The following is a 24,561-nucleotide window of genomic DNA, read 5'->3' on the forward strand; positions in this document are numbered from 1 at the left end:
ACTGTTCCAAATATGTGAAATCCTTAGTTATTTTACATATAAGGCAAAGTAAGTCGGGATATATGTAAGTACATTTTCCAAATACACATTTAATTATAGTTTGAAAATCGAACAGAAAATGAAATCCAATGTAAACACCAAAGGGGCGCCAAATCGAGACTCCGCCAAGGACTACGGCTCTGTCAGTCACCCATCTTAATTTTCAGAAGGCCAATTAGAATTCCGACCAAAAGCTTGCAATAAATCCTGTAATATGCATGTATTTCAATACTGCGAAATGTCTGATTTAAGCCATATGATGAACATCAGGATTTAAGCCATATGATGTTTTTCGAAATATGAGGTGATGTGAGATTCATTGATGAATTCATTCGTTATCCTCAAGAGTATGCAAGGAAATGAAAAAAGACAAAGATACGTTATTGAAAAGGTTTTTTCATCCAGCATCTTGGAAAGGTGCATCGATATCGGACAAGTTTATACACTAATATATATGCACTCAAACTTCTCTGAATACGCTGTTAAACTAATGCCAACTATTTTTTGGAAAATAAAATAAGCGAGAGGAAACCGATTTCCAAACCACTAGGCCTCGTGTGGAGCATTGTAAAACCTGTGTTTTCACGAAAAAACTTTTAAAAAATTGCTCTGATTATTTGCCGATTATTTTGCTGTTGGTCGCAAATGAAAGGGGGAAGTTGTTCTGCCAAACACACCGTGGTATTCTTTTTTGGTGTAATTAGACAACACTTAAAACGGTTATGTCAGGAAAACGTAAAATTTTCCATTTTTTAAACAAGCCTCGCTACCGTTTCAATCCTGTATCATGTAGCACGGGCCGTTTTGTACGCTATTTTGATTTTAAGTTACCTAACCGTTGATTCGCTTCAATTTGAGCGAATTAGAAGTGAGAGGATTCTTTTTTCCAATTTTATAAAAGAGCCCATAGAGACACAAGCCTCCACAAAACTGAAGAGCGGTGGTTCGTAACGGAAGGAAAGCGATTATACATAAGCTATAGTGAATGAGATTTGGTGCTTTAGCTACTAGCTGGAGTTCACTTGGATCGGCTATTCGGCGAAGGAATTCCGGTGAAGGAAAACCACTGGCATGTATTGTACGCTGCTAATAACAATTAGGGGGGAAAGATATTTGCAATTTTTTGCCACAATATTACAACGTTAGTATAAAATGCGTACCTGTCGACGGTAAGGATGTGGTCGTCCCTCACTCGCACCCATGACACCGATTTGTTCCCCAGCTGTTTCACCTGTGGGAAATAAAAATAAAAAAACAGATTATCAGAGCTGACAGAACCAGAGCTAGCGCGTTTCCATCCAGGGATGTCGGAATTTCTGTCATGCGCACTGGAACCGAATTCACCGATTGCCCCCAAAAAAAACCAGAACAGGGAAATGGAATATTTGACACAATTGGCCTACCTTGCATGGCAGATATGCATGTGTTCCTATCTGTGTGGTTACATTACTGACTCCGCTTCCGTCCAAGTACGGCCCAGCGAAGAACGTCCCGCCTGAGTTCAGCTTGTTTAATGCTAATGATGTACTGATGTCTCCTGTGACGTAATCTGTAATTAGCGAAAGAAGAAGGAAGGCAACATTTTACACTAATGAATATGTTGTAGCGGATGACTGCATTCTGTGGTAAAGCTATCAGGATACGGCTTGCCGGAGGGAGTACCGAAAAAAGGGACTGCTCGGGGGACATAATAATACCCGGCAATAGTAAAGGAGAATACATAGTCTCCATGTTCCGGTGTCGATCGAGAATGGGGGAGATAAAGGGTTTCTACAAAGTATATTTATTGTTCCGGCGAGTAATTGGATGTGCTGAAATAATTAAATTTTAAACACTTTATTATGTTGTTGGCATCAAGTGATGTGCACAACTACAATTAGTGGGAAGTTGACGCATTAAAAATATATACTCTCCAGGAACGATGATGAACTTTACGGGCGAAGATAATTGAGTTGACGATGCGATGGCCAATCCGATTATTGCCGTTTTGCTGTATGGAGGAGGTAAACTTGATATCGAAGCAGCAATTTAAGCTGCAGACGTATTTTTACAACAGCTGCTCAATTATGGTGGATTTGTAATACTGGCCCATGAATGTTCCTATTATATGACACCTTGGGGCTCTATCGATGTCATTCAATAGACCTGTGACAACTGTGTGCTATCGGTTTCATCGGTAGCAACGGTCGGGAATGACTTCATATAGGTGGTTTCATTTTTCTGTTACTGTTATACAAGATAAAAAGTAATATGAAATGGAATACACATCCCAGGTTATGAAAAAAAATGACAATTGGTAGCTTGAACCATGAATGGACACCAGTCTGCTTCTCATCTTGTACAGATCTGTATTTGGTATTGCTTTCAAAAATGTGTCCTGTCTCGAAATGTATCGGACCTACAAAGATTGTGTATTAAGGGGATATAGTTAAATTTATACGACCTACAACCTTTTCGTAGAAATAATCTTTGCATTTTTTCGGCAGAATTTCGAACTAATTTACTTCCCATGATCGCATATCAGTCACATATAGATAGGAAATCCCATAGAAAACGGGACAACTATGCGATCATGGGTAGTTTAATAAGATCAAATATAGCGTAAGGAGCTATATGTATAGTAACTTTGTCAAAGACACGTTAACCAGAGTTAAAAATAATCGAAGCTCTTTTTTGACGGCCGAAAATGAACCTGATGCGACTCGTGGTGAATACATAAAAATATTCATTCAAAAATTCATGTTATTCATGCAGTTGAATATCGTACAATAATATTCATTTCACTAATTATCGAGGCAAATGTTTTCAAATGCCGGTAAAGCATATAAATATAAATTAATATCGCTTATATTGTGCCAGAACCTACTTTGATGCGTTTGATTCCGTGCTGCACGTTCGCTTCGAGTAATAATCGGAGACGAATGAAAATCTGCATGGATGAATGGGTGATTTGTTCGTTTGACGTTTCAGCTGCGTCATTGAATATTCAAAATGAATGCTGCTGATTATGATCAATTTTTATTCAATGAATTTGAATATTTGTAACTCTGACGTTAACTATAGAGAGGACGCACTAATTATGGGTTAGTTTTGGGCTCTAGGTATCCTTGAGGTAAGCAAAGCATTAAGTAAAATAAATAAAAGAAAATCATATTTTATATATTTGGTTGGCGATATACCGCGGCGTTTACCCATTCTGATAATTATAAAATAATCGCAAATCAAAAAAAGTTTCGTACAACTTCATATTAATATGTTAAAATATCAACGAAGGACTTACTTTGAACAATTTCGAAACCTATTTATTGTTTAATTACGATGAAATACGACTTGACGGCTACACTGTATTTGATTTATATAGATTTTTTCGCAGTTTCGTATTTTACACTACTGCCATCTATGTTTGAAGTCGGTGAATCTTCAAAAAACTATTTAATGTTTAACTAGAAGTAGGAAAATATAAGTAGGAAAATATAAGTTAGCTCAAAATGGAATCGTAAAATAGTTCCAGTTAGTTCAAATGTCTTTGTCTGCCTTTGCTCACTTTCAATTCATCGAACAGCATGAAAGGCTTACATTTTCCTGTTCATTTAATTGTAATAATCTCCGATCGATGGCGCTCGCTATAAGCTGTGTCAATTACGCAAATCAAGTTCATAAACTATATTCCTTGATAATCCTTCTTCCAGTCTTGCTGTCATCCGTTTCCCATGACTATGGAAACGATATACCCGTCCGGCTGTCTAGGCTGGTTGTACCAATGTTTGTCTGTGTGCTGTGCCCGTCAAAGATTGATAGGATGGGTAAACCAGTGAAATCATTCAAGTTTCAGTGAGAATGCTTGAATCGAAAAGATCGATGATTTTCTACTCTTTGCATACACGGCACAACCCTGGCTGCTATTGTGGGCAAGCTTTGGTAGTTTGGCTTCAACAAAGTTGCAGAGTAGGCTACACGTTTCTATGACATGGCGAAAAGTGTATTCCATATGGATACGGAAGACGCTTCGCAAGCAACTGGTTGACGATTTTGGGTTGGCGAGAATACCTTCAAGAATGTTTGCCTGCAAACGGAGATGCCATCTATAATCAAATGAATTTTCGTATTCGATGTGTATAACGTCGAAATAACAGACATTTTGCCTCAGTCATTTAGTGCCTTCTAGCCTCATGATGAAGTGCGATGTATTCTATTTGTGCTTCACACTTAAGTATTTAACAAATCTGGAGATAATTTAGATTGGGACGTAAGTAATATTGAGAGCCTATCTTTGTTTACTTTATCTTTCGATTATTACGACGTCACTATAGCACTTTGCCCTAACTTTTCAGTACATATCAAAAACCGATGGTTTTTACTAGTGTATTATGCAAAGAGTTGAGTAGTAAATGTTGAAACAACCGGTTCTTACTCCAACCTGTATAAAACCACCCACCGAGAGGCCCAAAAATTGTTTCAATATCGTTCAACACGGGTTTAATTGTTATAATCTCAACTATGGACGTCTGTTGAACGGTATGTTAGACGTTGTCCAACGTTAGTCTCTTACACATCAGTGTATCAGAACGTTCTAATTTTTGATTGTGTTGCCAGTTTGACAGCTGCACATGTAGCCTAATACTTTCAATAGTGCATACAGGATTCCAAAGCTGTTTTTTTTTTTTTTCTTAAAATGGATTTAATTGCATGAAAAAGGTAGTCAGAAACAGTCTAAATTCTAAAGTTTATGCAATTTTAAATAAAATTTAAGACAATGCTTGTCAAAATTTAATTTTTACTCTTAACTAAAATTGTCCTTGGCAGCACTGCTTCAGCGTATTTCAATAAGAATATAACAGTTGCATATTGCAATAACTTCAGTTTTACGGCTAGGATGCATAAATGTTAGCCTTCAAATGAAAAGTCACAATCCCAAATATTCGGATGAACTCATGAATGCGTTCACCATATTCATAATAATAATCGTTAATTTTAAGGTGTTACAATTTTTCCAAAAATGAAAAAAATTGCTTTATCTGAAAGTAAATCAAACAGTAATTGGTTTCACATACCACTTGTAAAATATGAGTTTTTTTTCGAAAGCTATGATTCACTCACAATAGTTTTCAAATTTGTATGTGAAAATGTATGAAAAATAGGTAATTAAAATAATAAATTCAGTAAAACACGCCAGTATCATCTTGTGCATCCCAAAATCAGCAGATATATAGCCTAAGGTGTAAGGTGATCCATTGCGGAAGACTGCAAATTGATCCGAATTTACAGTAAAAAGATATTCTCATATAAAGTTATGTGTTGCCTCTTCTTCTGCTTAGAATAGGAAATTTCAAATAAATTGGTTGGTCTTCAAAGTTAAATAACTTTTTAGGGGAACCTCCAATCAATATGCGATCTTCAACAAAGCTATTCATTATAAAATAAACTAGGCGACCGTAAGTTTTGAGGTACGCAGAGTTACTGTGAGTTTTTTTTATTGGAATTTAAGTTTTAAAAAATAAAAAATTCTGGCGAAAAGGTAAAAAGCGTATGAAATTTTATACCCAAAAAGAACACATTTCTGGATCACATTTGTTATACAATAAAGGCATCTTCAAACTTCTAGTCTTCTGTGAACGTTAATTAATACCCAATAATATAAAATGTGTATGCTCCATAATCTTTTTTATTAAATTTCATTGCGTTCTAGAATGTCAAAGTTGGACAAAATTCAAACCAAAATATGAACAATACATATTATCAAATTTTTCTTCTAAATCTAATTCTTGTTTCGGATTGAGAACGAATGGCCATGAGAGGTGTGAAAGAAGTGGCTGAATGAGAAAAAATGGACGAAATTAGTGAAACAATTGCAAAAATTCTTCTGGTAGTTCAAGGTATGAAATTTCATACGCTAGGCTGAACCGATATCTTTTTTACCAAAGGCAAAATTATTACCTCTTTAGGACCCGGAGGGGATTCACGACTTTCTCGCTGATTTTACCGTTGAATCAGTGCATTAAAGGCTAATAAATGCTTAATACGTTGCAAATCATGACTGGTCCTAATAAGAATATTTTTTATGTAAGTTCTCGTAAGAAAATGTTCTTAGCGTTAAAATAATTACAAAATTTGAGGGAAAGATGGTTTGATGCAACGAATTTATCATGACACAAAAAGGCACGAGAGAGGAGAGAAGTGTTAAAAACATTCAAAAAAGCTGCTAAATTAATGATCTCGCATATTATTCGATTTTATGCTAAATATAGGGATACTAACCGCATTTTCTCTGTAATCATTTTTAGATACCCTATCAGCCCAGCGTATGCAATTTCATACGTTAGTCATTTTCGCAACAAAACGTTCCAAAGTGGTTATTTTGTTTTTCTCATAATTGAATTGGCATAATATGAGGGCTCACGAAGAATTCAATAAATAACCAAAAGTTTTAATATAGGTGGGTTATAATGGGTAAAATCAGCTAAACCTATCAGAATTAAAAGTTAATTGAAGTGAACCCTATCCGTGCTCGCGTTGTTTATAAATTCTTGATTTTCATTACGACGAATACGATGAACGGATAGTTAGACATAAACGATTGAAAAAACGTGCTTTTCCGCTTAGTAGATCCTCCGGGTCACGACAAGTTTTGGCTGGTGGCCACTGCAGTAAGACCACGCAACAGTACACACAGAACTTTTTTTTAGTCATCGATAGCACATTTTTTTCTATTTGCTTCTCGTGTTTTTTTTTCTGTAAATTTTATGAATTTGACATATTTGGTCTATCCACTGCACGCTAGAAGTATATTGAAGAAAATGTATAAAAGTCACAGCAGAATAAAATATATGTAAATAGAAGCAAGCAAGTTGCCTTCATTTTTTTCTCGACGACATTGCCAAATATGCAATTCTTCCAATTTAAAAGTTAAACCGTATTTTTCTCTCAATACTCGCGTGAATTTTTATTTTGAAAATCATTATGCCAGCGTGTTCCTCAGACATTTTTATACATAAAAACATCTGAAACTTCAATATAATTTGAGTCAATCCCGGGATACATCGATTTGATACAAAAAATTCACAATTTCTCATCACGTTTCTTGCTATATCTCAGTAATTAAGCAGAATTTCAAAATTCTTAAAACGCGATTTTGTAGAGATTTTTCAGACAGGTAATGTGGCATATCAGTTTACCTTAAAATGGCGCATGTCATAAGATAGTACAACAGCGACGATATTACTTATAGTTACAAAACTCCAAGGGGCAGCCCAATGGGGCTTAACGAACTGAATATTTTGATTTTATAATCTTAATTAATTATTCAATTTGTTGCTATATGTGGAAGTATAATAATAATAGAAATATTGTGCGTTTACTCTCTTGACGCACAAGCTCTATATCTCTAAAAATCATTTGAGTTAATTAGCGCCAATAAAATATACATTGATTATATGTATTTGTTAATATGTTCGCATAGATGGAATAAGAATGTGTGCGTACTAAAAGTTTAAGCTATTATAAAAGACACCCTATAATTTCACCTCTACCGTCCCACCAACATAACCGCATATGGATTAGTGTATATGAAAGAGATAAAACTTATATTGTACATAATAAGTTGTACATAATCCAAACATTTTTATATCGTCTGTTAATACTTAAAAACTACATCTATGATAGTTAGAAATATTTAATTACCCATACAGTGCCGTGTATAAGGTTCGTGCATATCTCGTATTTGAACGAATACTTCGAGACCCAAAAGAAGCAGTATTTAAAATCCGATACCATTTCACTGAACGAGTTAAATATAAATAGCACATACTGTTTTAAACAACAGCTTCAAATTGGTTACGATATGAATCGAGCTAACTAGGGCTCAACATTTTCGACACCTACAAACTAAAGAGATCAGTATAGCGAAGAGATGCCATGTTCTGTTTTACATTCTTTTAATCTTTTTTTCGCACGTAGCAAGCGTGAGTGAAACTGATTGCAAGGATACAACTACAAATTTGAAGGTGTTCTCCAAAGCAGAGAACACTCGGTTAAGATGCTCTCTTCATTTGAATATAGTTAGCTCTAGTGTTTACTGGTATCTAAAATGAAGGACTAGAGATGGGCGAATGAATCGCGAATCGATCAAAAGAATAGACTCTTCAGAAAGAGCGAATGAATCGCGATTCTTTTTTAAAGGAGCGACAATTTATCATAAACTCAACGAGAGTCAAAAAGAACCGAATGAATTTGCCATGATTATGAATCACTCCAAAATAAACATGATGAACACATGAGCTCTTTTTGTCGGCATGTAATAAAATATCAACTCATAACTAATTTAAATTAATTTAAATAATAATAGTTAATGTAATTTCGAGGGAGAAATCAATCTTGAAAATGGCGGAGTTTCTCGTGAAAAATAGAAATTTTCATTTTAAATGTGTAAAAAACTCCCTCAATTGAAAAATTATCTCGAAAACTCAACGTAGGGGTTAGTTATCTCATGCATAGAATGTGTATGCACAGTTTGAAATAAATCGGTTAAGTAGTTTTTGAATGACAGTTAACAGTTTTTCCAGAGGCATTCTATAAAAAGCTTCATCACAGATTCGCTTGTCGATATTTTTTTCATGCTGAAACCCTTACCCGCCCTCCCTAAACGCCTAATAAATACATTTTTCCCGTTTAATCTAAAACATTTTTCAAAGTTCTGACACGAATCACTGAATCGATCAAAAGAGTCGATTCCGTTTAGTGAGTGAATCGGACATGATTCACTCTCCAAACTGAATCGTTTTGCCCATCTCTATGAAGGACAGTATGGCAACGGGTATTGCTTGCACTGCACGCTATTAAACTAACTGACCGACACAGAGTGCCGTTTTCAATACATACATACGGTTGCGGTGTGCAAATGCAGTTCGCAGTGCAGTATTTATAAGGATGGAGAAGGTATTTTCGGTGCAAGCAAACATTCGTCCTTAAAATTTTTTGTTAGACTTCAACAATATTTTGTTAAATTTTCATTGCAAATATTGAAAACAGGGCGAGTGACAGTGAAGCTTCAGGAGGCACCTCGAAAAAACGCGGAGTACACCATAACTTAAGATCTCCTCGACCAATCGTTTTGAAATTTCGCACAGTTTTACAGCTTATTACAAAATATTTTTTTTGCGAAAATAGGATTTTTGGCTTCAAAGTGCTACGAAATATTCAAAACTCGAAAAAAAAAATTAAAACTCCGATCATTATCTGAGGAATGATGTGAAGAAGAACTGAAATTTCCAAATTATTGGTCCAGTAAATTTTGAGCTACGATGTATAACGCAAAACAAGTCTTTGGCGAGATGCATTCGGAGATTCACTGTGATTTCCTCAATTTTCAATGAAAATATTGTTCAATTGTGGCATTAATATCTGGAAATTAATTGAATGTACTAAGACGTTGTAATGCCGCAAATTTTTTTAAATGTTCCTTTTTACCGTTAACGCTCCCCCTCTCCCATGCAGCACCTTTCAAATACCTTACCTACTGCTGCAGATGTTTCATACCGGGCGTTCGATGGGGGAATAGACAAGGATGACGTAGTATATATAAGTGTAGCCTGTCGGGTCCCCAAATCAGGCGTGCCATACTAGGGATGATGTTTGTTTTATTTACGTGACTTTAAAAGCCGTAAGCTCAAACGCGTACTAACTATTTTTAAACCGGACTAACTTTTAAACCGGCCTAAACTATTTGGTAAGCTTTAACCAAACGATGCTGTCATTTATATGGCTGCGTTCTGATCTGCGATACACGACAATGTTAAAAAACAACAAATTCATGTTAAAGAAAATGAGTGAATTAGACAACATGGAGAATTGTTTTTCATTCCGATATTTTCTTGTAGTAAAATAGCTTTTCTTCGTCATATGTCTCGTTCTATAGCGTGTGAGAACAATTTTGTCAACATGTAACTGATATTTTTCTGAACTTAGAACTTTAACTTGGTGGATAGTTTATAGTTGGCCGATGATGTACAGCATTTTGTAATGACATAATATTCAATGCACAAAAGAAAATAAGTTTGAGGTGGTTGAACCATGGTTTGTAACTGGTGCCATGATAGTTATTTTAAACTTTGATTAAAAAATTGGTTGAAATATTTCAATTTGAATTCAAAATGAACTGTGAATGTCATTCTAATTGAACACGATACCTGTCTACACAGGGGGAGGATATTTATATTCGTTTCAAGCGAATTTTCCCAAGTTAGGAATAAATATCAATTATAAATAAAGGTTAGATCATACTCTGCGAATTAAAATTGTACGCGTTTTTTTCAGCGAAGCTTAAATAAAAAGTAAACAAAGGTCAAAGAAAAAAATTAAAATTTGACAGAATGATCATATTTCATATTTTTGTTTGCACTGTGGTAGACAGATAATATAGATATATTTCTGTAATGCATCAATGCAGATTGGAACGATTTCATTTGCTAACAAAGTTTCTACGATTTAATAAATAAAATAATAAGTACATTACAACAGAAATGAAAGTTTTAAGCATCCTAGTAATATATTTTTACGAACAAATATATTGATCACCGTTGCGTTCGCAATCAATTTTAAAATACTTTTATTTGGGCCTTTCGAATACCGGGATAGATTTTTATTAGACTATTGTCACAGTGCTTACAGTCGTAGCGGGTTTGCTACACTGTGTAAGGCAATGGCTGTCTACAGCGGCTACCCACCGCTCCCGATGGATTCCCATCAGTTCCTTTTTCTTTTTTCCTTTTTTATTTCGACTATGTTAGTCACATTTTCTTTTTTACATTTTAACGACATTCAGATAGCTAGAGATTACTGGGTAGGGAAAGTTATGAAAATTAGAGCCATAGTACTCAAGTGAGAGCAAGGATGTGAAGTAAACAGATCGGAAAACTAGAAGTGGCCGGGTCATTAGAACAGGCTTAATATCGTACGGGCTTAAACTTTGTCTTCTGCTAATAAGGGTCGAGCTTAGGCAGCATAACTGCGAATCACCCGAGTTCACTAGCATGTGTCCTGGTATAGATAGACGTGTCCATCTTTACCGCGACAACCACAAAAATTAAGCCACGCAAGATCACCACTGAAAACCTGTCGAGTATTAGCATCAACCAATGATGATTGCTGCTGTTCATCTCTGTTTGCCTTTCGAATGCCGGGTAAATATAGTTCGACGGTGCTTGTCTTTCCTACCTGATAAAACTGGCTTATTTATTGCCATCTTTATTGCGAGCAAAGAGAGCCATATTTATCCAGAAGAAAATCGCAGAGAGTGTTGAAAATAACGAAGTATGCGCAAAAGAATGCGTCTTCTTCCGGTAACATTATGCTGCCATTTTCATTACTGCGTTCTGATCCGCAATACACGGCAATGTTAAAAACCGTACAAAGAGGTTAATTGAAAATTCACTGTTTATGCCATTTGGTAGTCTGATGTATTTATATTTTTAAAACAATTTTGGAATCCTCGATTTAGCTTAAACAAAGTATTATTAGAATTATTTATGATCCAAATGGCTAATACTACGTTCACACTACGAGTTAAAACGTGTTTAACGCTATCTTGATGAAATTTTGTTGTTGCTAATTATTATAACATGTTTTAACTCTGTAGTGTGAACATGGTATAAAACGTTATTTCGCTATTTTGCTAATAATGGTGCACACTATCGTGAATGTTATAGAGTTGCATTGTTAGTCGCTAGCCACTCCAAGGATTGAAAGAGCTTCTCTAACATTATATTTAGTAGTCAGACAGTTCAGCAAAATCTGACTATTTCAAATCAAATCAAATGCTTACATAACAATAATGGAAGCTTACCTTTTTTGGAAACGTTTGTATTTGTTGCTGTTCTGCAGCACATGAAAAAGCTAAAGCAATTGATTTGTTTCAGATAATTATGTAGTCCTTGGAAAAGAAATCTGACATTTTAGCCTGGTGTGGCTTATTATACCATCCTACCCAACTATTCCACTAACCATGCATAGAATTTGGCAGACCTACTTTGCTGAAAATGAAGTAATTCAAATTATCAGTACGATTACCTAATCAATCCTGAAATTCCAAAAGTTCAGTAATTGAGCTGAGAATTTGACAATTTCAAAAGCTGATTTTCAGCGAAGTAAATCTGTAAAATGGGTTATATCCAAATTGCTGAGCTTTCAACATCTTGGATTGCTAAAACGTTCAGTTCAACGAAATTTTGCGATGTCATGCAAAAATTGAGAAAGCTTCAAATCCCGGTTACAAAATAATAAATTACAATTAATTACTTCCTATAGTCTGCAATCTGTCTGATAATCGATTGACAGATATCATTTAACAAATTGAACCTGACACTTGATGCAGACAGTGAATCTTCAGGAGACACCTCGACAAAATGCTGTGTAAACCGTAACTCAAAATTTCCTGGGCCAATCGTACTGAATTTTGCACAGTTTTTCTTCTTCACATCATTGCCCAGGTAACTACAAGAGCTTTTTGAAAATGCCTTGTATTATTATTTTGTCAATAGCATTTTCATCGTTTTTTAGCAATAATTGGACTTTGGCTTCAAAGTATGTATGTATGTATGTAGATAGCCACCATCCTAGCTTGAGTCTTGCTCTGCATGCGGCTCCACTTAACAGTACGCTGAAATTTCTTTACCATCCTGGGTTCAGCATACCGCTGTATAAAGGGCCAAAAGGGGGGTGGCGGACCCGTAGGCAAATGTAGTATCCGCGGGCATCAAAGAATCTCCTTCCAACAGTAAGATCCAGCAGATTGAATAACGAATTTTGCAATACTTGTCAAGCTTTCCATGAGATGGTTTGTTGTAGAAGAGCGCGTCAAATTGTTTACAACTGTTGGAGAGAAATTTATTTGTTCCGAACGACGGACACGTTTCCTCCTTGACTCCGATTGGCTTCCACTTCATTGTCCAGTTGTAACTTCAATGATGCCCTGATGCACCCTCCTCACCCCTGTAAATCATATGCATATAATGTATAGATAATACATATATATGAATCATAATATAATATAATATAATATAATATAATATAATATAATATAATATAATATAATATAATATAATATAATATAATATAATATAATATAATATAATATAATATAATATAATATAATATAATATAATATAATATAATATAATATAATATAATATAATATAATATAATATAATATAATATAATATAATATAATATAATATAATATAATATAATATAATATAATGTAATATAATACATGGCTTCAAAGTGCTACGAAAAGTTCGAAAATCGGTCAAGAAATAAGAGCTCCATTAATTACTTGTGGAGTGACGTGACAAACAACTATGCAAATGTATCAACGATTGGTCCAGCAGATTTTGAGTTATGGTGTACACCGCAAAACTAGTTTTTGACGTGGCACCTGACTGAATAGACAAACAATCTTTGTATCGAAAAAAATTAAGGAAACCAATTTTTTTGCCGATAATACCTTACACAACCATCCTTAAGTTCCAACACGATGTAGGCGATTCTTCCGCATTCAACTTTTTGTGTCATTTTGCCAAGTCATCTGTCCAGTCTCAACTTTCACAACTTCTTTCATACCCTGTGCATTTCTGTTCTATCACTAAGAATTAAACGACAATTTGTTCTACAGTGAAAATGTCCAAGATCTGATGGAGAATTATAAATAGCGAAACAATATAAGCAAGCTTCGATATTATTTAAATAACGATCAAAATGAGAATATTTGTAGCAGATTGTTGCCGTCATATTTAAAAATATTACTTAGGTTGTATGGCTTGGCTTTATTAACAATCTTTTATTTAATCATAGTTTGGACTCTTTCGAAAGCAGTAAAAATGTAAGTAAACTTCCACTTGCTTATTGTGTTCTTTGTGAGAAAATATAACTAGAAAGGGGTACAAATTGTGATTATATATTCTTTTCTTTCCTCTTGTTAAACCAAATAATAAATTGTGGTCAAATTAAACATCCTCACTCATTTTGATAGCCATAAGTAAACCAACAAACGAAATCAATTTTTAATTAATGCATCTCTGCATCCAATTATAAAATTTCATTCTACAGTTTGTTTCAAAATGATTCGACTTCTGCTAACCTGCAATCTAACTCTTCGACGTGGCGTTTTGAAATGAGCGTGTAGCACCTTATAGATAGGACAATAAAGAATATTAGAAAAAAGTAGCATTTAAAACTCGATTATACCTGTTTTTCATACGGGATAAAACTTGCTTACTTGCCCTCATATGGTTTGTGTGCAACGTGGGCCATAATATTGCACATAAAGGTCGAAAAGTTGATTCAAATTATTGAGATGTATGCAAGAGGAACATGACGGCCTTTTACACTGTTTTCATTTGGCTTCAGGATGCAGCCATTTTTGCAATGACAGGTACTAACGTATTAGACCGGACTAAACTCAGGCCTAAAATCAAAGATAGTACCGTGTGGTGGTACCAACTAGCTTCAAGCTTACCGCTATAAATGTCTCATATTAGGGATGCGCAACGTTCCGTATGGAAATGCATGGTCTTTTGATTATGCTTTACATTACTCACATTTTCAATGCCATTATTTCAAAAATATCTAGTGGTATCCATTGAAATCTGTTCTTAGAAGTATCTTAGAAGTATTTCTGTACTGCAAACATATTGAAAATTTATCATGCAATGGTTGAAATAGAGGCGTTTAAAACATATTTCGTTACCCATAATTTTAATTGATTATGCAAATTGATCCCTCATATCGAAAACTAAAACGTAGTTCTACGTTAATACTGGATACTTTGCTTTTATTATTTATCTCTTTAATGCTTCATTTCCATTTGGAATAATTAATATCTATTCCCATGATCATTTATTAAAATCACATTTCATATTTCAGGAACATAAAAACAATATATCTGATGACAGTTACCAGCAGGTTAATTGATTGGACTGTATCGCAATTGGTTGGTAATTATGTGGAACGAACTTTTTTAATAGCTCGTTTCCAAATCATCGGTATGTGGTATCAACATTTTCTAATTCCTGGAAGCAACTACAAACTGCTGGTAAGCTATGATTGCAGATCGTTGCTGGTCACAAAACATAACAAAGTGCTACCATTCAGGTATACACAGATCCCTCCACGAAGTACGCTATTCATTTCAATGCATGTTTTGTAAATATCGATTTACCTACTACTCGCGCTTAATTGCTCATCTGCCGTCCAGCTCATGGTTTCAGCAAGGCATATATGCATTTTGAATTTTCGAAACAGCAGAGAGAGAACCAAGAGGGTAGATCATCCCTTATGCATCGTAGTAGTCTGTGACCCGTACTACTTCACAGATTACTTGACCTATAGTTAATGATTTGCTCCTACATCGATATCAACAGCATTGCTCCGTTCTTTGTAGTGAGGACTGGGGCATTTTGATATTCGGGGCTTGTATGTATAAATTTATTTTTTTAATAAAATTTAAACTTTTACTTACTTGGTTGCAAGGTATTCTAGGCCCAGAAATAAAAATGTCTCAGTATGAGGAATTTCGATAAATATGATAAACCCGGGATATTAAATTCTTGACTCTAAACTTGAATCTGGTTAAATAGCATGAAAAGTAGAGATGTGCCTTCATAAACCCTTCATTTAAATTATACATACGTAACCACATTTTCTACTCATACATATCTAGATTAACAGGTTCACAAAATGATCTAGCCAAATTTTGCAATGATTCGCGAACAAGAACAGCTTGTGCATTATTTTACCGTACTATTACTCAGTAAAATGTTAACAAAAATACAGTGGAACCCATCAGTTCCAGAAGGGTGACTGTGTTTAAATTAGATACTATATATTGTTCATAAAACTGAATTCCACAGTTTAAATTGTCTTTTTTTAAGCTGACAAATTTATTTTCAAATTGTTTTATCAGCCCTGGTGTATGAAGCAAAACGAAATTTATTTGTGTACTGTTGCCATTCATCCCGTACCCTACATTCAGTTTAGTTCAAATCTGCCTGGGCCTGGCAGCTTCCAGTCAAAGTTGACAACTCGCTTGAGAATGTATCCTGCGGGGGAAAATTCGACTTTGATTCTGCATTGCATTGCAATCTCCATGAGGGGATTGGAATACCCATCAAAGCGACCTATGCCAGAAATATGAAAACAAATCGATTGCACAGTGGCCGTAAACGCCGAAAAACGTGAACCTCAGTGACTAGAGTTCAAACCATCGAATACATTCACAGGGTGTCTACGGCGGAGTAGTTCGTCTTAATATTTCCCACAATTCGTTAGAATTAAAAAAAAAAAACTTTTGATGCGCCCATTTTTATTCAAAATAATTGGAAAAAAAAATTTTATTCAGTTTTCTATGGCTCATCGGCAGGCTACACATATTGGGCATCCTCATAAAAAAATCAAGTCAATTCGTTGATTAGTTTTTGAGTTATCGTGTTCACCAATTTGAAAAACGCTGTTTCGAGAAAAAACGTTTTTAAAGGGTGTCGCACATCAAATTGCATCGCGGGAAAAACGCCGTAGAAAATGACCCATTGGGTATTTTTCCCTGAAAATTTGTGTAGAAGTAGTTTAGAGTATATTGTTTACACTGTATTTTTATCACTGTCAGTTTTCCGAAAATTGTTGCCGATGGATTGAAATCTGCGTGTTATAGCAAATACGCGCGTAGGATGCATGGCTGTTTTTATAACAAAAGAAGTTCACCGTGGCCACCGAGATTATCTCTAAATCTCAGTTGAAGGAACCAATTTTCTATCTCTTCAGGATTTTATAAAGTTATTTTATTTTTAATCATAGTAGCCATGCTAGATTCTCGTTTTTATCAGGTAATATTCATACACTCAATTTCTCCAAAGGCAACCCTATACTCGATGGTTTGGCCTCTGGTGAATTGAGTTCACGTGTTTGGCATTTCCGACCAGTGTGCCTTGCTTGCCTATTACTGGCGAAGATAGCTTGCTCGTATATGGATGCTACTGGACGTTTTGAAATGAACGGCTGAGTTTGCGGAATTACCGCGCGTAGAAGAGATTCGATTCGGTGCACAGCGTTCCATTGGTATACGTTTGGTTGGCCAACGGCAGTGCGATTGATTTGAAATGTTTTTCGTTTGTTTGTGTTCTATCGAATTTACTCATCTTGTTCCGCAACGGAATCAATTCCAGTTTTTGTGAATCTGAATGCTGTTTCACTACACATACGCAATCACAAAATGTGGTGCACATTAATAGATCTTAGTAAGGCGTACGTCACTTTTCGAGACCACGAAATTAGTTGTTTTGCCTTTCTCCTATAGAAAGGCTACGTAATCATTCTGAAAATCGACTTTTTAACCGAGGCCTGGAAGGCTGAGCTTGTTGTACAAGAGACTGAAATGACGTCATATTTTCATAGTCAACTTTATAACTGTTTGTTGATGACGTTTAAGGCGATTCTGACGTTGTCAAACTGACCTGCATCGATCGGTGGAAAAACGATTTTGCTTATTGTGAAACTCAGTATGTAGAGATAGTGATGTCAGTTGACTGCTCTTATACCGTTCGACTCAATTCGTTCTATATGTTTTTTCAATGGAGTATGCAATTCCATATCAACATTAGAATAGGGCTAATAAGATTTGTAAACAAACTTTTGTTTTGCTGATTTCTCTTAATTTGTTATATTTTCAACACAGAAGACATTTTAAATTGATTCTACCAAGGGTAAAGATGTTGATTCATGTATATCTTTCATGAAATTCAACTCGACAGCGGAATAATGAGCGAAATAAGTTTGTTTACAAAAATCTCATTAGCCCTTTTGAAGAATTGTTATTGAATTTACGCACTAACGCAGTACACGTGCTATTAGTAGATGCCAAACTACTAGAGCTTCCATCCCGGGAATTTATTTCCCGGGAATCCCGGGATTTTTGGATTTCCCGGGATTCCCGATTGCCGGGAAATTGTGTTTTCTTATTCCCGGGATTCGGGAATCCCGGGAATTTTTTTTTAATTTATTCCAAAAGGCTTAGGTTCTGCGAAAGAAATTTTGTAGGAAATATCTTTATCGGCAAACATTTGGAGTGAGCAGTGAATGGAGATTGTGCTTCTCCAACTGGTTTGCAGATCTTTGACTATATATCTTTAGGCTCGCTGATATGTTTTCTGGATTTTTTAGCTATATAGTCCAAGCCTTACTCAAAAAACTGCTAAAAAGGTTGATATTTTCACGCATAAATGGATTAATTTGCCGGCCGTTGTACCGAAGCATTTCCTTACAGTAGCGTTAGTGATGCGCACGATATCTCTGCAACCGATGAGCCGATTGATCGGATTTTTTAACAGTTCTTTTAATAGTTTATTTTAATAGTTAGATCTGGAAAGAATGCAATCAAATTAGTAATTGAAATGGCGGTAATTTCTTTAAAAATCGATAAGTGTTTGTTTCAACTTAGGATGGTTTGTAGTGATATCATGCTTAACTCAAACGCTATTTAAAATAAAGAATGTTTCTAGAACGTCTGTAGAAATATGTGGTCGGTTTATCGAATGCATATTTCGCCTGATTTGTTATTCCGTAACTGAATACCTTCAGTGTAAACTTTTGGATGTATGAAAAGAGAGACATAACGCTGTAGCCGCCTTATTTCATGCGCATCCAAACTATTTGAATGTCGCTTTCAATGATGCATATTATTGAAAAGATAAGATCAAGCAATCAAGATACTCGCCCGTAACAGGAAGTCGACGGTATGCTTCATCCATCGCTGCACAGTTCGACAGAAATGGATTCCATATATCACATTTTCTCATTTGATCGGAAATAACTGCACAGTACCCTGAAGCAGCTTAATCTTTTCATTCAAGATTACCAAAGAAGGTGCTATGCATTAAATTGATCCATCGTATCAGAACAACGAGTTCCAATTTTGGACAGTAACTCCAGCAGCTGCGTTCAGTATATCCTCCTACTCGTATCCGTGATTACCAACATTAAGGTTATACATATAGCCAAGAAAATGATTGAATGATGTGTAGGACACCAAATCGCCTTTTTCTGACTACTGCTTTTAGGACAGATATGCATGCAATCAAACGGGTTTGAAAACTTTTTAATTCATTCTTTTTTTAAGAAAATCCTTCACCTTTTTATTTTGCTTCTGTATTCCCGGGATCCCGGGATTTCCCGGGAAATTTATTATTTATTTCCCGATTCCCGGGAAGCTGAAAACCGTCGGGAAATGGAAGCTCTACAAACTACCATACGGGGTGTACTGGAGTGTCGGGCTCTCATGGTGACACCATGACTAGGTAATACCGATTAAACTCCATTGGGCACCGTCATTTTTCCCCCCTGGGACTACCTCTCGATATTACTTCTGGGGGGATGGCTGTACTTGATGTACTTACTTTGGTGCTCTCTCTGTCACACCTGGATTCACTCTCTAACACTCCACATGAGGCTTACTTTGTGCTCACCTCTATCACGCCATGCGAGGCTTACTTGTGTGCTCACCTTTTTCATACCTTGCTAGACTTACTTTTGTGCTCGCCTCTAACATACCATGTGAGGCTGACTTGGATGCTCACCCTATCACCTGATTCACGCTCGACCATACCACTCTATTACACCCCTGTCGCTCGCCCTTGCATCCCATGTGAAACATTTTTCTTAGGCCTCACTTCTGACATGCCATGTGAGGCTCATATGGGTGCTCACCATTTTCATACCATATGAGGCTGACTTTTGTGCTCACCCCTAACATACCGTGTGAGGCTGACTTGGATGCTCACCATTCACTCCTCTGCCCCGGCACGAGGCATCAATAGCTAAGTCCCAACATACTACGCTACGACCCTGCCATATTGGCATGAGGCAGTGCACATATACGCTTATACACTCGCTCTTCTGCTTTGCTTCGGGGTGGCTGGGTTTACCCCTTACGCGGTTGCCAGTCGCTGCGCCAAACCTGCCTCAGCATGAATATACCATTTACTCAATTTTTTTGCGCTCGGCCTTTTTCGCTCCAACTAACCAATCACTAGTTAGTGGTGCCCGTCGTCTGTTGCTCGGTGCAACAGATTCCCTGTAGCCTGCAGGCAATCTGGGTGGTTGCAGTCGAGACTGCGTTCCACTTCTCCACCGCTTGACACATCCGCTGAATAAGGGTATCAGGGGTTGTGTCCCAGCCTCAGACGTCAAGCATTTCTCTTCTTTCGACGTCGAAACGAGGACGTACAAACAGTATCTGTTCGGCAGTTTCGTCGACACCTGGGCAGTCAGGGCAGACGGGGACCTCCGCGTGCCCGAATTTGAGGAGGTACTGTCGGAAGCAGCCAAAGCCTGACAGGAATTGTGTCAGATGGAAGTGAACTTCCCCATCGGGTCTGCCTACCCAGCTCGATATGTTAGGTATCAGCCGGTGGGTCCACCTACCTTTCAAGGAGTTATCCCACTCACGCTGCCATCTGGCGACCGAAGCCACCTTGGTGCACTCGCGGGCTCCTCTATTTCTACGTAGCTCGAAGCACTCCTCATCTTCCCGAATGACCAGCCCGACTGGCATCATGCTCGCTATCACGCTGGATGCATCGTGTGATACCGTGCGGTAAGCAGGCACATCACGCGGTAGGTGCTCGCCAGTTTCTGTAGGTAGCTGGTTACTCTCAGTGCTCTTGACCATGACGGGCCGCCGTATCTGAGGATAGATACGGCAACGCCTGCCAATAGCCTACGTCTACTGGCGCACACCTTTTAGCTGTTGGACATCATCCTTGATAATGCCGCAACAGCAGTCGACGCTCTCTTGCATGTATAGTCGACATGGCTGCCGAAGGTCAGCTTGTCGTCTAGAATGACTCCGAGAGACTTCTGACTCCGCTGTGAGGTGATCATGACTTCTTCCACATGGATAACTGCATGTTGTGCCGACTTGCGGTTGTCGACGATAACTATCTCCGTCTTATGCTGAGCGAGCTCCAGGCCTCTCGCACTCATTCATTCCTCCACCGTATCGATCGCGTGTTTGTATTTATTTATTTGTATTTATTTATCACGCACATCAACAGGCCGTACTCGGCCCCAATGATGGAAACTTAAACGAATTACATCTAAAAAACTGCAGGAATCGATTTCTTAATGATATCCGAGACAAATGAAAGTCGAACAGGTGCGACACACGATTGAAGAGGCGTTGTAGTCCCGTGATAGCGGCATTAGCTGTTTGAATAGTTCGTCGAAACGGCACTCTTAGAAAAACGTTTCCGCGTAACGTTCTGGACCTTGCTTGGATGTTAACTCGCTCTAGTAAATCTGGAGAATCGATGCGTCCTGACAGAAGATCAGAGATGAATAAGGCTCTTGCAGTTTCTCTACGACGCTGGAGAGTATCGAGCTGGATGAGTTGATACCGACTCTCGTAGCTTAGTAGACAAACAGGATCGCACCAAGGCAGGCGTCGAAGAGCATACCGTATAAATTTTCGTTGAACGCCTTCAATTCGATCGCTGCTGTTCATGTAATTCGGGTTCCAGACCGCCGAACAATACTCCAGCGTAGAGAGCACTAAAGAGCAGTATAGGCTTTTGAGACAGTAAATGTCTGTAAAGGATTTAGCCGTACGGAAAATGAAGCCCAGGCTTCGCGATGCTTTACCAACAACATACGAAATGTGATTCTTAAATGTAAGTTTCGAATCTAACAGCACTCCAAGATCCTTAACGCAGCTCACCCGGGAAACAAGAGCTCCAGACAAGTTATATTCAAACTCAATTCGATCTTTTTTTCTGGAGAACGATATCACAGAACAGTTCTGCAGTTAGTTCTACCTCAGGGATTGACTCACCATAGACCTCCAGGGTTACGTTGTCGGCAAAGCCGACGATCTTGACCCCAGGAGGGAGCTTCAGTATCAGAACCCCGGCATATATAAGGTTCCATAACACTGGGCCTAGGATCGAGCCCTGCGGGACTCCGGCGGTAATAGGACCCCTTTTCTTACCGGCATCGGTCTCGTATAGCAGTACGAGGTTCTGGAAGTAACTTTCCAGGATCCGGTACAGACCCACCGGTGGCTGGTAGCTTGCGCTGTTGAATGCATTCTTCACGTCAAGTGTCACTAACGCACAGTTTCGAATGCCTCGCCTTTTTCGTTGGATCGCTATCTCGGCAGTCTTTATCACTGAGTTGATAGCGTCCACCGTGGACTTACCCTTCCGAAAGCCAAACTGGTTGCTTGACAGGCCGTCTGTACCTTCTGCGTACGGGGTTAGCCTGTTGAGGATGATCCTCTCAAGCAATTTGCCAGTCTTGTCGATCAGGCAGATCGGTCTGTACGCCGATGGGTCGCCTGGCAGCTTCCCGAGCTTCGGCAACAGCACCAATTTCTGCCTTTCCATTTATCGGGGAAGCGGCACTTGTCGAGGTATCTCTGCATAGCTAGCCTGAACATGTTCGGGTTCGCTATGATCGCTGCCTTGAGAGCGCTGTTTGTCACCTTGTGGGCTTGTGGCTCGAGACGGGAAGAGTGCTTCGATAATTTTCGTTAACCGGTCCGGAGACCGGGGGGTGGAGAGCCCCCTTTGGTCTTGGCCATCACGATTCTGTAGGCGTCACCCCACGGATTCGCGTTGGCACTCTCACACAGATTGTCGAAACACGCTCTCTTGCTGCTTTTAATGGCCTCGTTAAGCCCAATTTCGCAGCTCGAAACACTTCACGGCGGTTCTCTCTTGTATCCTCGGTGCGGGCTCTTTGCATCCTACGTCTAGCTCTGAGTCAGGCTGATCGTAGAGCTGCAATCTCGGCACTCCACCAGTATACCGAGCGTCTGCCGTTTCTTGGCAGGATTTTCCTCGGTATAGGGGCGTCGCACGCGCGTGGCTACCAGCGCATCCCCGCTTAGACTGTCGGTGTTGGCCTCCAGTCCCAGGGATCTCCCGCCCTCGGATGCTGCACACCATAGTTGATCCTAAAGCGAATTGCTAAATGATCGCTATGGGTGTAGCCCTCGTCTACCCTCCATTCTATTCCTGGAACCAGACCCGGGCTCGCAAATGTTACGTCAATCCATGCCTCCACCCCGTTTCTACGGAATGTGCTAGCATTATTGGCTAACACAGCGTTGAGTTTCGCAAGCACCTCCAGTAGCGCTTGGCCCTGTTATTTGTACAGCGGCTGCCCCACTCTACTGCACAAGCATTAAAGTTTCCCGCTATGACTATCGGTGCCCGGCCCACTAGGTCGGTCGAGAGCATGTCGATCATCTGGTTGAACTGTTCTATGGGCCACCTTGGTGGAGCGTAGCAGCTATAATAGAACACACCATTGATCTTGGCAATCGCAACACCCTCGGCGGAGGAGTGTATTACCTCTTGAACCAGGAACCATACCGTTGTACAGATTGCCGTCATCCCATACCCGTCCGACATCCAATTGCCGTTGCCGGCAGGGATGTTGTACGGGTTGGATAGGAGGGCGACATCTGTCCTCGACTCCGAGACTGACTGCCACAACAGCTGTATGGAAGCTGCACAATGGTTAAGATTTAGCTGTGTGACGTTCACGGCTTCTTCTTATTGGCCTCACCGAAGGGACACGAAGGTCCACCCATAGCATGGTTACGGGCTTGCTTCTTAGTGGTGCAGATAAGGCATTTATGCGCCTTAGTGCAGCCCCGCTCTTTATGACCCTCCTCGCCGCAGCGACGACATAGTTTGCGTCGTTTCGTCTGTACTGGTGCATCTCACGCTGCGCACGTCTTGCCCGAGGCCCGAGAGGCTTTCGGCCGCCCGCATTGCCTTTAGGGCATCGGCATATCATCTTCTTCGTCATTGGATGAACAAGGTATTTCGTTGCTTACAATACTCAGTTATATTAATACCTTGTTCATCCAATGACGAAGATTTGGCAGGATACTAATGACTTATGAGCATGTTAATAACAAAAAAAATAACTTTGAATGTCGGAATATATGGAATGAACTATAATATTTCAAATGTTTATTAATTTCGCATAATAGTTTATTTTTCATGCTTCATAATTAATAATTTATTGAAACACTAGTCTATTTTACCCCACTTTATTCCAAGGATCCCATTAGATCCCCCTATGATTTATATATGTATCAATAGAGTATTTCTTGCTGAACAACAAAAAAATTAGCTGCTACTACCTGCTACTTTGCAAACCGTAGCCCCTTAAAGTTAACCCAAAAAAAATCGAAAAACAGGCATACATTTTAAAAACGACGAGATAACGAGTCGGTCTATTCCACAAAAAGGTGTGTTTTGAAAGCATCTACAACTTTCTAGGACATCCAAAAACAGTAAAAAATCAAATAAAAAAGTTACAATAAAAACACTTCTTAAGGGGGTATTCCGACATGTACTTAAATTTCATTCAATAACTTTTTTCATTTAAGAGATAGCCATTTTGCTACTTCAACAAAGCTTCATAAAATCATTTCATCTACAAACTTTCCCTACATGACTATCAATT

At 38.1% G+C, this 24,561-nt stretch overlaps 1 protein-coding gene across 1 annotated transcript in view; it reads right to left on the bottom strand.

Annotated features, from left to right (window-relative positions):
• LOC131694092 (zwei Ig domain protein zig-8-like) overlaps positions 1-24,561 on the bottom strand; it is a 683,919-nt gene that overhangs the window by 106,120 nt on the left and 553,238 nt on the right. Inside the window, exons 4-5 of the mRNA XM_058982472.1 lie at positions 1,443-1,588; positions 1,200-1,270 (exon numbers count right to left, since the gene is read on the bottom strand). Of these exons, the coding sequence (XP_058838455.1) occupies positions 1,200-1,270; positions 1,443-1,588 (217 nt within the window). The remainder of the gene's footprint in view (positions 1-1,199; positions 1,271-1,442; positions 1,589-24,561) is intronic.

Source organism: Topomyia yanbarensis, chromosome 3 (assembly GCF_030247195.1).
Source record: "Topomyia yanbarensis strain Yona2022 chromosome 3, ASM3024719v1, whole genome shotgun sequence".
In the NCBI taxonomy this organism is placed as follows: domain Eukaryota; kingdom Metazoa; phylum Arthropoda; class Insecta; order Diptera; family Culicidae; genus Topomyia; species Topomyia yanbarensis.